General features: G+C 48.2%; 1 protein-coding gene across 4 annotated transcripts in view; it reads right to left on the bottom strand.

The window, feature by feature from the left end:
* The window catches only part of FTO (FTO, alpha-ketoglutarate dependent dioxygenase), a 243,524-nt gene that overhangs the window by 140,966 nt on the left and 89,418 nt on the right, over positions 1-13,140 (bottom strand). For all 4 annotated transcript variants that reach the window (XM_006103062.3, XM_014445509.2, XM_023744388.1 and 1 more), the window contains 2 exons: positions 11,968-12,111; positions 7,266-7,385 (listed from right to left, as the gene is read on the bottom strand). In XM_006103062.3, coding sequence (XP_006103124.1) covers positions 7,266-7,385; positions 11,968-12,111 — 264 coding nt within the window. The remainder of the gene's footprint in view (positions 1-7,265; positions 7,386-11,967; positions 12,112-13,140) is intronic.

Genomic DNA, 13,140 nt, shown 5'->3' on the forward strand with positions numbered 1-13,140 from the left:
AGGGTCAACCTATGAACCAGGAGGTCCCGGTTCGATGCCCGGTCAGGGCACATGCCCGGGTTGCGGGCTCAATCCCCAGTGTGGGGTGTGCAGGAGGCAGCTGATCAATGATTCTCTCTCATCATTGATGTTTCTATCTCTCTCTCCCTCTCCCTTCCTCTCTGAAATCAATTAAAAAAAATACATATTATATGTATTTATAAAAAAAGAAGCTCTATGCATAATTCTAGGTATTTTGTACTTGCTCATTTGATAATATTTAAATGAGAGGATATATATATATATATATATATATATATATATATATATATAATCCAGCTACCACCTATATGAAATCAAGCTACCACCTGTTCCAAGTCTATATATTCTAAAAACTGGAAATTGTGAATACTGCCATGATACTCCAGATTTTTATGCGAAGGCTAAGTTTGCCAATCAATCAAAACCAAGTTATCTGAGGGTTTATACACATCAAGGGACAACTGACAAATGAGTTGGGGGGGAGGGGGAGGGGTCGGCGGGTTCCCAGATGGGCTGAGATCTGGAGAGGGGATAGCAATGGACGTGTCAGGGAAAAGATGGCGCTAAAAACGTCTTCCCGGGATGGCTGCGAACATACTTTCGGGAACGCTGAAAAGACGACGCAGCACCGTCTCCTCTGGCTTAAAAATAAGGCCCGTTTTGCAGATGTCAGGTGAGAAGAGAGCAGGACGATGCGTATGTCACCTCGATGCGCGGAAGAGCCACCCTCACGTGCCCCGGGCTCTCGGGAAGGCGGGCTTCGGCAGTCGGCGCACATTTCTCCATAGAGACACGTTCACAAAGTACGCAAGACTCCCAGCCCAGCCTCCCTAACTAGTTAGCCCACAGAGGAGCGGCAACTACCAGGGGGGCCCGGAGCTCCGACCTGGACGCCACTGGGAGTCCCTGTAGCTCCAGGACCAAGCCCAGCTCTAGAGGATGGGGATGAGCAGGGGAGCGATGCTGCCAGGAGGGAGGCTCGGTCCAATGGCCTCTGAGCAAAGGTTCCCACCTCGAGGACTATCCACTGCTCCTTCTGAAGGCACCCTGGTGGTGCTGGGCATGTCTGCAGCATTTCCTATTTGACAAACCCATCTCATGTGATCACCATCCTTTTCTTCTTTTCTTCCCAAGGTAACCCCCTTTTTTTTTTTTAATTCTCGCTCGAGGATATTTTTTCATTGATTTTTAGAGTGAAAAAGAGAGGGAAAGACAGAGAGAAATATTCACGTGAGAGAAACACATCGACTGGTTGCCTCCTGCACGTGCCCTGACCAGGGCCTGGGCCAGGGAGGAGCCTGCCACTGAGGTAGGTGCCCTGGACCAAAATCGAACCCGGGACCCTTTAGTCTGCAGGTGGACACTCTAGCCACTGACCCAAACCGGCTAGGGCCCAAGGTAACATTTTTAAGGACCATTCAATTTTCCCAACCGACTTGCAGGGGAAATCCTAAAATACTGATAATATTCCCAACAATTGGCACATCCTTTGGAAATCTTGCTTCCCTTTCGAACCGATAGGTCTGATTTTGTTTTTTTTTTGTAACACGACTTCATTTTTCTAGAGGTTCTTCTAGAATATTTCTCTATAATAAGACAATGATAGACTAGAGCTGCACTTCATGCCCCACTCTACCACCCCCCAAAATAAAAATTTAAAAAAAATAGAGGAAGTAATGTATACCCTTGTTTTATGCTGCATCTTTTCCTGGTAAAATGAAAACCCCTCATCCCCCAACCTGGCACCAGGATTTCTGCGTTCGCACCTGAAATGCCACAATGGTGTGCTAGTCAAAGTAATCCCAAATAAATTCCAGCAGCCCGGGCTGTAGGGGCACCCCGGGAAAGGGAGCAGGATTCTCACACCTTCCCATCAATAGGAATTTCAGGGCAGTTAAAATGATTTCAAACAAAAGAATTCACCTATTAAAAAATATCTATGTATATACATATATTTATAGTGTGTGAAATGTGTATGTATATGTGCGTGTGTGTGCGTGTGTGCGTGTGTGTGTGTGTGTGTGTGTGTGTGTGTGTGTAATAACAGTTAGCAAAATGTAGCTGAAGCCTCTGAGACCGGGGCTACCACAGAAACCTGGGCTGTTTATGCCAGTTTGTCTCTCCACACTAACAAGAGTGAAGAGAGACGGCAAGGCTTTCCCTCGGCATTTCCTAGCTCCTGCCACTGGCTTCACCGGCCTCGGTGCTTCCCAGCCTCCTGCCCATTGTGTGCAGAGCAGAGGCCTGGACCTGCCTCTCAACGTTCCTGGGGCGTCACGGCAGGTCCTCGTCCTCGCACTGGTCCCAGTAAAGCGCAGCTCACGCAGCTCACGCAGGGTTAACAACAGAAAGTCCTGCCCGCTGGTCGGCTCTGATGCTCCTGGAGATATTGTCACTGGATGTATCCTCCGTAGGATTCCATTCAGCGCCGCTGTCTTTCAGTACAAAGCTGAAGGCTGTAGCAGCTTTGGGGAACATAAGTATCCCTTTTTTCTGCGGCACGGTATCTGCGTGTGAAATTCTCTAAAGGGGTTTAAGTATTTACCCGGAACACTATCAGAGGAGTTCTAAATTTTTCCTTATCCAGTTGCGAAAACACTTCAAAGAGAATCCTAAACACAGTCCTTTGTGCTCTCCACGCACATTCGGTTTCTATGGCTTAAGCCTGAATTCTCTTGGAATTGTAAATTTCTTCCCCAAAAAGACAAGGGTACACAACACTTTTTTTTTCTCTCCAATCATGACTGAGTCTGCAGCAACGAAGGGAAAAATTGGAAAAATCTGAGAGAAATCCAGAAGGCAATCAAAGAAGAAATCAAGACGTGTTAAAAATTCATTGCTAATTCAGTGTACCATTTCACCCCAGATAGGTTAGTCCTAATAGAACCAGGCCGCTGGGGGCAGTTGGAGTGGGTGGGTGGGGAGGCCGTGGAACAGAAAGCACCAACCTTCCGTGAACACATTTAAGATAATAAAAATATAAGAGCCGAGGGTTTTAAGCCACTGGAGGCTGAAAAGTGCCTTTTTTTTTCTCTTTTTCCCCCAAATTTCCAAAGCTAACCAGAGCGGTCCCAGAACTCAGTGTCTGCGCACATAATGTGAATTATTGGGTGCTTGTGACTGTTTACCTGCCCCCAGTCTTTGCTTATCCCGGGCCACTCAGCACTGTACCCGTCAAAAAAATGGAGAAGGGAATTGAAATTCTAATTTAAAACCGCCAGCCACCTCCCGCCAGATCTGAAATGACTGTAATATATTCCTGCTCCTATTTCAGAAATGCTAACTCTGAAAAACAGAAGACAGGATCATGTGAGCAAATAAAATTTGGTATATACATTAGCTCTAAAGGGGGAATATATATATATATATATATATATATATATATACACACACACACACACACACACACATATGCATACGTACATATGTAAGTCGGTGACTTCACCATCAATAGGGACAAAATATTAATATTTACGTATGCACTTTCTTGCTCATGCCCTCCAAAATCTTCCATCCTAAAAGTAAGTTTGAAGTGAACTTGGCTAGCTGAACTACAATGTGATAGCCAAGACCAGCACACTCTGATGTGTTTCGGTGTATGAGACAGCAGCCTTGTTCTTCTCTTCAGTTACCAAGATTTCCATCTCAAGCGCCGTGCTGATAGCTTCATTAATCTCTCCAAAAACAAACAAGCGGCTCCTCGGCTCGCTCCCCCATCCCCCCTGCTCCCCCCCCCCCCCCCACTGCATAACCTACACTGAGAAGGGCTCACCAGACAGTGGGCAGGCTCCGGGCGTGAGCTTTTCCAGAAGGTTTACGCAGGCCGGCATGGCGAGGGAAAAAGGCATGACTCATCCTGAAATTAAACTATTGCCACGGACTCGTAAAGGACGGCCTTCACATTCCTGAGTGCCTTTCTCTCTTAAAACTTTTCACAACAAGGAACGGGGAACGGTATGAAATAAAACACCTACTCGTTTTCCACGTCTCCCGCTTCTCTCCTGCGCCAGAGTCAGAGCAGAAACGGGGAGAAGGAGATGTAGCCTGTGGCCCACCTCATGTCATTACACGGCTTCCAAGCGGATACGTTAAAATAATCCAGCCTGGGCTCCTCCCCACCAAAGTCAACAAGGGCTCGGGAGGCCGATGGCCACAGAACGGCCTTGCTCCTCCCCGGCCCAGGGCACTGTCGGGCCAGGAAAAGCAACTGGAAACATTCAGAGCCATCAGCACCGACTCCCATCCCTGAAAAGAAGAGTAACAAAGACATCCCTCCGGTTTAGAAATCATCAGCCCGCCTGCAAGTGTTTGCTCCGGAAACTCTTCTAGACTATGGCCAGTGGATTATAGCAAATGGAGCTTTGAAAAGAACTGTGTGTACGGCCGAAAGGAGATGAATAAATGCCATCGGTGTAAAGGACACCACACCCAGCACTCTCTTCTGTGTCCCTGTGAAGCTGACAGCGTTGAAACATTTCAGAGGTGAAATAAATGTCAGTTTGGCGGCGCGCGATACCAGCCCCTGCGAGACGCACGGCCTATCCGTTACATCGCGGGCTGCAGCCCGGCGCCCTGGCCTCACAGGAGACCCCGGCTTTTCAGATTCCTCTTTACCCAGCGAGCCACGCTGACGAGGTTCCTTTCAAATGGTAACGCTCTCTTATCCCGGGCAGTCTGCTCATCACGCGGGACTCCCGCCTGTGGGGTGGGGGCTGACTTAGAAAAAACACGTAAGATACACATATTTGAATAGGGGTACGGGGGTACGATGCCTTCCTGAGGACAGAGCGAAAGGTTAGGCTCAATTCCTGGGCTGGAAGAAAGCCTCGTGTTGCTTTGGGTTAATCTGCGAGGTAATATTCAAGGGAGATGCGATATTTTATCAGAATGCCATTCAAATCGGAGGGTTCACATTTACATCACAAGAGGGTGCAGAGAGTAAAACTATCCTCCGGGAGAGAAATGGCAAGAATAAACAGTGTGATAAAAAATAAAATAAATAAAAACACAAAAACACCAAAACCCCGGTGCTGGCTAGACCCAAACACAGGCAGCAGCGGCTGGGGACCTCGCAGACAGCTGACTCGACTTTCTGAAACAGGTGACGGGTTAGGACATGTGAGGCAATTAATGGTCATAGCAGTGACGCGGTTTCAAAGCTCATTCTCCATTCTTTTCTGTCTTACCTGAGACCACACCTTCCAACTACAAAGTTGGGGGGGAAAAGGACACAAAGACAGAGAGAAATCCCAGCGCCAGGCTCTTCGCTGACGCAAGGGCTGCCCGAGGCGGCCTGACTCGCAAGCAGAGGGGAACCGTAACGTACACATGGCCTGGGGTTTTCTGTTTTATTTTCTCGCCGACAGAGACCCAGGCCATGTTAATCAGAGAAGTCTTTCCACAACACACACACACACACACACACACACACACACACACACACACACGTGATTTTACGATTCAAAAAAAAAAGCATAAAGATAAAGAAGAATCATTTGTCTAAAAGGATAATAAGTTTGACTAGTATATTCCCTGGAAGCCACGTGAGCGCGCTCAGAAATGCCGTTCCGATTAGTCTAATTCTATAGGATCCAAATGTGCACCAAACTCTGCACTTTTTATGTTAAATTGCTGTTGAATTTGTTAACCCACAACTGATTTCCTGTGTTATGGAATCTGGGAGATTACAGCTAACGTGGAGCAACAGGGATAATTCTCGACAGTTACTGGTACATTTGTATGCATTTTCCTGAAAGGCAAGCAGCAGCTGGGGGCCTCCGACTGGTAGCTCAACATTGCCCCCTACTGCTTGCCGCTGGAAAAGAGGAGGCGGGCTGGGTGCAAAGCAGGAATCGAACGGGCCCGGGCCAAGTACACAAATACCAGATGGTCCTGCGCAAACAGAACCACGGAAGTGTGGACGTTTCCAAGGATCATTCTCCTCTAACCGCAAAAATAAGTTATTATGAATCTGTTCAAAGTCATTTAAAAAAGGCTGGAAGCAACGCTTCGATTTAATTTAGAAGGACCGTCCCTTTTATCTTGACCCCAACCTCCCCTCTGCTGATAGTGATCATTCTGGGGCTTGAGGCAGACACTGGGGCCATTCATCGCCCTGGGAAGGCGGGGCAATGCCACGCCCACAGCGGGGAGCTCACCTGGATTAGTCCCAGGACTGCTCTTCTCCTTTCGTGTCTTCTACACGAGCCTTATAAAGTACACAGCAGATACTCCATCTCCTGCGGCATCGCCTCAAAATTGAAAAATACAACCATCCTAACGAAATTTCTTAGATGAATTCACCAGGAGCCATCACTGGCAAGCTCACAAGACCAAAGATTTTACTTTAAAAGACAAAATCTTGAGCAAAAGCAACTGCAAAACATTTTGAACAAAACCAGTGAGTTCTGCCCAGCCGGCGTAGTAGCTCAGTGGTTGAGCGTCGTCGACCTGTGAACCAGGAGGTCAGGGTTCAATTCCCTGGGTTGCAGGCTCAATCCCCAGTGAGGGGCATACAGAAAGCAGCCGATCCATGATTCTCTCTCATCATTGATGTTTCTCTCTCCCCCTCTCCCTACCCTTCTGAAATTAATAAAGATATCGTTAAAAAAAAATCAGAGTGTTCCTTTCTTACTCATCCGCCAATTCTAATTCACGGAATTGTCCGCTTACAATCCCAAAGCCAAGCTGACGTCTCAGAGTCAAGGTTCAGCAAATAAAGTTCAAACTCGGATGTACCTGGACGAAGCCAGGATAAAAAAAAAAGCCTGAAGGTGAAGCTGCCTTTATATATCCATCCCATAAAAATACCCATCCCATAAACATACCCATCCCATAAACATATCCATCCCATAGGACCGGAGCGCAGGCTACACAGGCTAATGTTACCCACAGAACTCGGGAGGAGACGGAGGCATGGACTTCTCATCACCTCCAGCTCGGGTTTACGACGCCCCATTTTGGACGGGTTCCTTTCTTCCGAGAGCCTCATGTCTGTGATGCTCTCAGGATTCACAAGCAGGGTTACAGCATCCCTTCCCCAGACAGCCCTCCACGGACAGCCTGGTGTACAGATCTGAGGAGCCGTCTGGAAAGCAAGGTCCTGGCTGTCCCGTGACCTTCCCGAAAGTAGCCTAACTCAGTCATCCAGAAGAGGGACACGAGGATTTACCGATGCAAATCGGGCCGCGGAGAATTTTCACGCGCACCTCCCCGGACACTGGCGGCGAGCCCCTCGGACTTACCACCCCTTCCATCTTCCGCCACATCTCCTCCAGCTGAGCCATGGGCTGGCACCACCAGTCGGTGCACTTCCGGGGTCGACTGCCTTGGAACCAGAACTGTCTCAGCCACTCGAACTCCACCTGCGGACGGCAAAGACCAGATGGCGGTTACAAGGCCCTTGTGACGGGCAGTCAAGGACAAGGACTTCGTCACTCGGTCCTCCCGCAGGAACTTCACAGCGGAGGAGGAGGAAGGGAGGGAGGAGCACAGCCTGAGCAGTCCTGCAGCCTCCGGAGCGTTTCTGCAAAGCCAGGGAAGGGTCGTCTCCATGCTCAGGGAGACGGCTCAGCCCAGGCTGGGGAGGGATTTGCAATGACATCTGCCAGTCGGACGTGAGGCGGCTGTAAGTCAATCAACTACACATACTGAGCTCCTAGACCAGCCGTGGGCAAACTACGGCCCACGGGCCGGATCCGGCCCGTTTGAAATGAATAAAACTAAAAAAAATAAGACCGTACCCTTTTATGTAATGATGTTTACTTTGAATTTATATTAGTTCACACAAACACTCCATCCATGCTTTTGTTCCGGCCCTCCGGTCCAGTTTAAGAACCCATTGTGGCCCTCGAGTCAAAAAGTTTGCCCACCCCTGTCCTAGAGTGTGCAGCAGCCTGCACTGCGTGTGACGGGGAAGATATCATCAACATATGCTTTTATTCGATATCTTTATTAGAGATTAGCATGAAGAGCAAAATACAGACACATATGCGGAGATATCCATTTGAAGTTTCTTAGATTTAAAACAAAGAAGTGCCTGGCCGGTGTGGCTCAGCGGTTGAGCACCAACCCAGGAACCAAGGGGTCACCGGTTTGATTCCCGGTCAGGGCACATGTCCGGGTTGTGGGCTCGATCCCCAGGAGGGGGCGTGCGTGCAGGAGGCAGCTGATCGATGATGTTTTTCTCTCATCGATGTTTCTGTCTCTGTCTCTCTTTCTTCCTCTCTCTCTAAAAAAATCAATAAAAAATATTTTAAATAAATAAGTAAAAAATAAAATAAACAAAGAAGTTCGCTGTGGGCCAGGAAGAGCTGGTGATAAATGCTACCCCATACCACCATACGACTAAACAGCATAAAGTTAACTATGGAGGCACGCAGACATCAGCACCACGAAGCCACACAAATGGTCGCTTTTCAACGTAGGGCAGATGACAACAGGTACAGAGAGCAGCAAAAACACTAACAATTCCCTTTCTTTCCTATGACCCTACTACGGTAAACAATGACCACGTAGGTTTGCGGTGAGGAGTAAGTGGGTTAATAACGCCCAACCTACGACATGCCAGGCGCTGGCTAGATGCCAAGAATAGGAAGTGAACAGGGCACAAGGCCTAGGGCTTGAAGGATCGCAGTCATGTTTCCTGAGCAGGAAAATGTCCAAGCTCCATGCCCATTCGTGCCCACGCCTCCCTCACGAAGCCGGCCACTTACTCCCAACAGAGCTCTATCCGTGCGGGAAAGAACTGCCCATGAAATACGATCTGGTGGGCAGCAGGTCCACTGGCATGCGTTCATCCCACTCCACAACCCGACCTTTTCATCTCCATGTTGTGGAGAGAAAAATATTACAGGATTGTAATCAAATGCCACCCTCACCAGTTCCCCCACTGCCAAGAGAAGCTGCTGGCTCCTTTCTTAAAATTAATTAAGGAGGGAAAAAATATTCTAGCTTCTTGATTCAGGATTTGAGTTAGAAAAAAATATTTTTTTAAATGCTGGATTGTGTTCACCTCCCTACCCTTCCTCCGCCCCCAAACTCAGGGGATGAGAAAAGAGAGCTGTGGGGTAGACATTGCACAAAACCAAAGGTGAGGACCCAGAATAGAGGTTCGGATGGCAGGAGGCAGCCGATCCATGATTCTCTCCCATCATTGATGTTTCTATCCCTCTCTCCCTCTCTTCCTCTTTGAAACAAATAAAAATATATATATTTTAAAGAACACAGAGGAACATCCTGCTTATAACAAATCTTTTCTAAGCATGTTAAGTTGCAAAAAATATCTATCTTCTTGTGGATTTGGTTCCAATCCCAAAGTTCCCCAATTGCTTAGCTAGAAACCACCTAAGACAAGGAAAACAAGCCACCTCTAAGCCCACACAGCCTGAAAGCCTACAGCACATCAAACCAAGGCCGCGGCCCTCTCATTAGTCCAGCAAGGGCACCCGGCCTTTAAGACAGGGCGAAGCAAACAACCAGGACCCGGAGTAACTATTACGGACTTTCATGCTTTCACAACAGGACACGGCAGAGACAGAGCCTGCGAGCGCTTAATCCCAAGCCAACTTGGCCGGAGAAAGAAGAGTGTCTGACGATGTGCCCGGACATATGGACTTAATTCCTAAGTAAGGAGATGGCCTTGAAGAATGAAAGACTGGGGGGTGGAGAAGACTGGAACGCACGCTATTTAGATTCAGGTTCTCTCCCTCCGTCCAATCGTAGGCTAGCCACAGAGCAGTGAGGCTTCTGATCGATCGCTGCCCCACGTCGCTAACATATACAATGTCAAAAGCGGCCGGCCACTTTCTGCAGCAGATGCGTTCGGATGACAATATTCCAGATAAACACTGTGATTTTATAGGCTTCCCCCACCCGCTGGGGATAACAAAACATCAGAGTCACAGACGAAGACCAGAGAAGACAGGGAAGAAAATAGCCCATATGCATGGGAACGAGGGCGTCCCATTCTGCTAGTCCAACTCCTAAAACGGCAAGGTGTTTAGAGAAGGAAATAACTCCCCTTCTAGATAAAACTTCCTTCACTGCGAATGTGGGGAAAGACATAACTTTGCTCCCCGGTCTAATTCCGTGTGGTCACCAGGGCCTACCGTTCCAGCCATCAGCAGCGTCTCTGGCAAGGACAGATGGGAGAGACGGTGGGACACTGCCCAGGCACCATGAAGGAAAGAGAGTCAGTCCTGGGCTTGGCTTGGCTTAGGAGCAGTTCTTGTTTCCCCGAAAGGCAGGGTTCCTTTGCCTTGGGGTCTGCGAATGATGGCAACGTTTCCCAAGCTGTGAGAAGGGAAGTCCCTGTCCTTCCTAGGGACCTTCAAACCTTCAAGGTACCATCTCTGGGACCCCATCTCCTAGAACTCACAGCCTCACTCCTGCCACTCAAATCAGACCATCCCTTAACGAGACCTGAACACTGTCTTCGCACTGGCTGTTCCCCTCTTCCCAAACGCTGTTCCTCAGATATCCACCAGGCTCACTCCCTCACCTCCTTCAAGTCTCTGCTCAAAGGATGCCTTCTCAGTGGGATGTTCTCTACTTACCTCAATCTCTATCACCTTGCTCTGACTGGGTTCTTATAGCACTTATAGGTATCTAACATACTGAGTAATTAACCAATGTGTTATCTTTATTCTTTATTGTCACCTCCCTGTACCAGAATGTCTACTTTCTTTACTAATCTATCCTAAAGCACCCAGAAGAGTACCTGGCACAGTTCAGTTATTATTTATTGGGGGAAAAATCACTAAGAGCATTCCTGTATCCCAAATTCTCCATCAATCCTTCCAATTACACTGAAGAGAAAGTCTCAAAAGGATGATGATCTTCAATAATTTTCTACCATTTGGTAAACTCTTTTCTCTTTTTGATAGTTGGGTTGTTGGTGATTTTTTGTTGTGTTTTTTTTTTTTTGAGCTGTAAATTACCTGCCATAAAATCCACCCGTTTCAAGTACAGAATTCAATGACTTTTAGAAAATGTATGAAGTTGTGCCCTAATTTCCCTTCTCAACATAAAGAATGAAGACTTTAGGCTGAGAGCCTTCTCCTGGCAAGACCAGCTGTTGGAATTTAATGACACTGCCGTTTGCACCGGCTACGTTTTTCTGGTTCCTTTTTCCTTTGGCTGGTGACACTGGCTTTCCACTTACAGTGGAAATGTAAAGCTTCCTCCGTAAAGACATGGATCTATGTAAAGATGAGTTGATTTAAAAGACATATTAAATAGATAAACACACACATATACATAGTCCAAAGATGAAGAAGAAATTGAAAGGGTACTAATGAGAACAGTAAAGTTTGCAAAACTGAGTCATGAGATCCAGACCTGTGGGTCTCACAAACCTCGGAACTGGAACTAATGAGCAGAGAGCAAGGCACTGACACGTGCTCTACGGTCCACCCTCAACCCCCATCAGATTTGTTGGGAAACTGTTCTTCATGGGTCTCCTGTGTTTCTGCGCTGTCGGCAAGGACCCGACTGTCCCTTGTTTCAGGTTCTCATTGCAAGGATGTTTGTATAGACATTTGTATGGGCTTGTAAGACATTGTTCCTCCCTCCGGAACAAAGGGCGGGTTTGCTGACAGACTGAGAGGATAAAGACGGAGTCCTGATCTGGTGCAAAGGTCAGGCATGCTCACTGCCTGTTATAAAAGACTCGGGCTCCCTCAGCTCGGGTTCCTCTTCTATAACGCAATCCCTCCCCGTGCACCTGCTACCTGGCCCGCTTTGCACTGCCCTGTGGGAACAGAGGCTTGGAGGCCTGGCACGGAAAGGCTGATACTCCGGTGACGGCTGCTGTTGTAAGTAATCAACTGCCCTTGTCTCTGGGAGCTGCATGTCTTACACTCGCCTGAAACTATGGCAGCTTAGCTTGCGAGTCTGCACGTACGAAGGGATCTTAGACCCTTCACAGTTTTTTAAAACCCTCACCTCGTTGTGGATTTCTTCTCCTTGTTTCAAAACTGCAGGCTCCAAGGACTTCAGGGAGACACCCCCACTATCGGTGACATCGCCGACATTCTGCAGAGCCAGCTGGCAGCGCTGCAAGATGTAATCCAGGGTCCCCGTCGAGCACTGCAGAGAGAACCAGAAATCCAGATTACGAGTAAAGCCCAACCAACTTAAGTGCAATCGTCTAATCTGATATTCCAGCTCTTTCGAACTCTGGACTCATTCAGGAACCAGCCTCACCTGCTAACACTGCCTTTAGGGCATCACGGTATCCAGTTCAAGCACAGCCACTCAATACTCCCAGGTACCTCTGCCCCGCTCCAATCACAAATCCTTGCCCAGTAGCTGTCCTCAACTGTCCTAAAATCCCCTCATCCCTACATGGTGAAGTCTACGTGTCACCTCCCCCAGGAAGCCTCCTGCTGGGTGCTGTGCTCTATTCTGTACTACACCCACCCTCACACGGTAAGCGGCTTGAGGACACCAAACGTGTCCACCATTCCTCTTCACAGCATTATTGACAACAGCCAAGCGACCTGAGTGTCAAATATTTAGGAGGATGAGTGAACGGAAGAGAGAGGATGGGAAGATAAGGAGAAAACGGAGAAAGAGTGCTTGAAGGGTGTGCGCGCATCTTGACTGAAATAGACACTCACACCCTCCCTGCCACACAGCACCATGGCCAGTCCCCTGGAAAGGCTGCTTGATTACCAAAGACAGGACACTGCCTGTAGGGTCTCAGGACTGAAAAGGGCTTTTAAATGTATATTAAAAATTTCAGAGTGGAAGGGAGAGGGAGAGAGAATCATGGGTCGGCTGCCTCCTGCATGCCCCCTACTAGGGATCGAGCCCACAACCCAGGCATGTGCCCTGACCGGGAATCGAATCATGACCTCCTGGTTCACAGGTCAATGCTCAACCACTGAGCCACATGGCCTGCGCTGAAAAGGTCTTGTACTCCCTGCCACTTTGTTGTATCCCTTCCACCCCCTTCTCCCCTCCTCCCCACCCCCCCATTCTCACACTTTGGTATAATAAAGAGGTCAACTTCCCATCCTTTTCAGGACTCCTCCTCTGTTCTCTGGACCCCTTCCTAGTGAAGCACACAGCACCCCTGGGTGATGACTAAGGGTTTTCCTCATCTCTTCAGTT

This window comes from Myotis lucifugus, unplaced genomic scaffold (assembly GCF_000147115.1).
Source record: "Myotis lucifugus unplaced genomic scaffold, Myoluc2.0 scaffold_460, whole genome shotgun sequence".
Classification (NCBI taxonomy): domain Eukaryota; kingdom Metazoa; phylum Chordata; class Mammalia; order Chiroptera; family Vespertilionidae; genus Myotis; species Myotis lucifugus.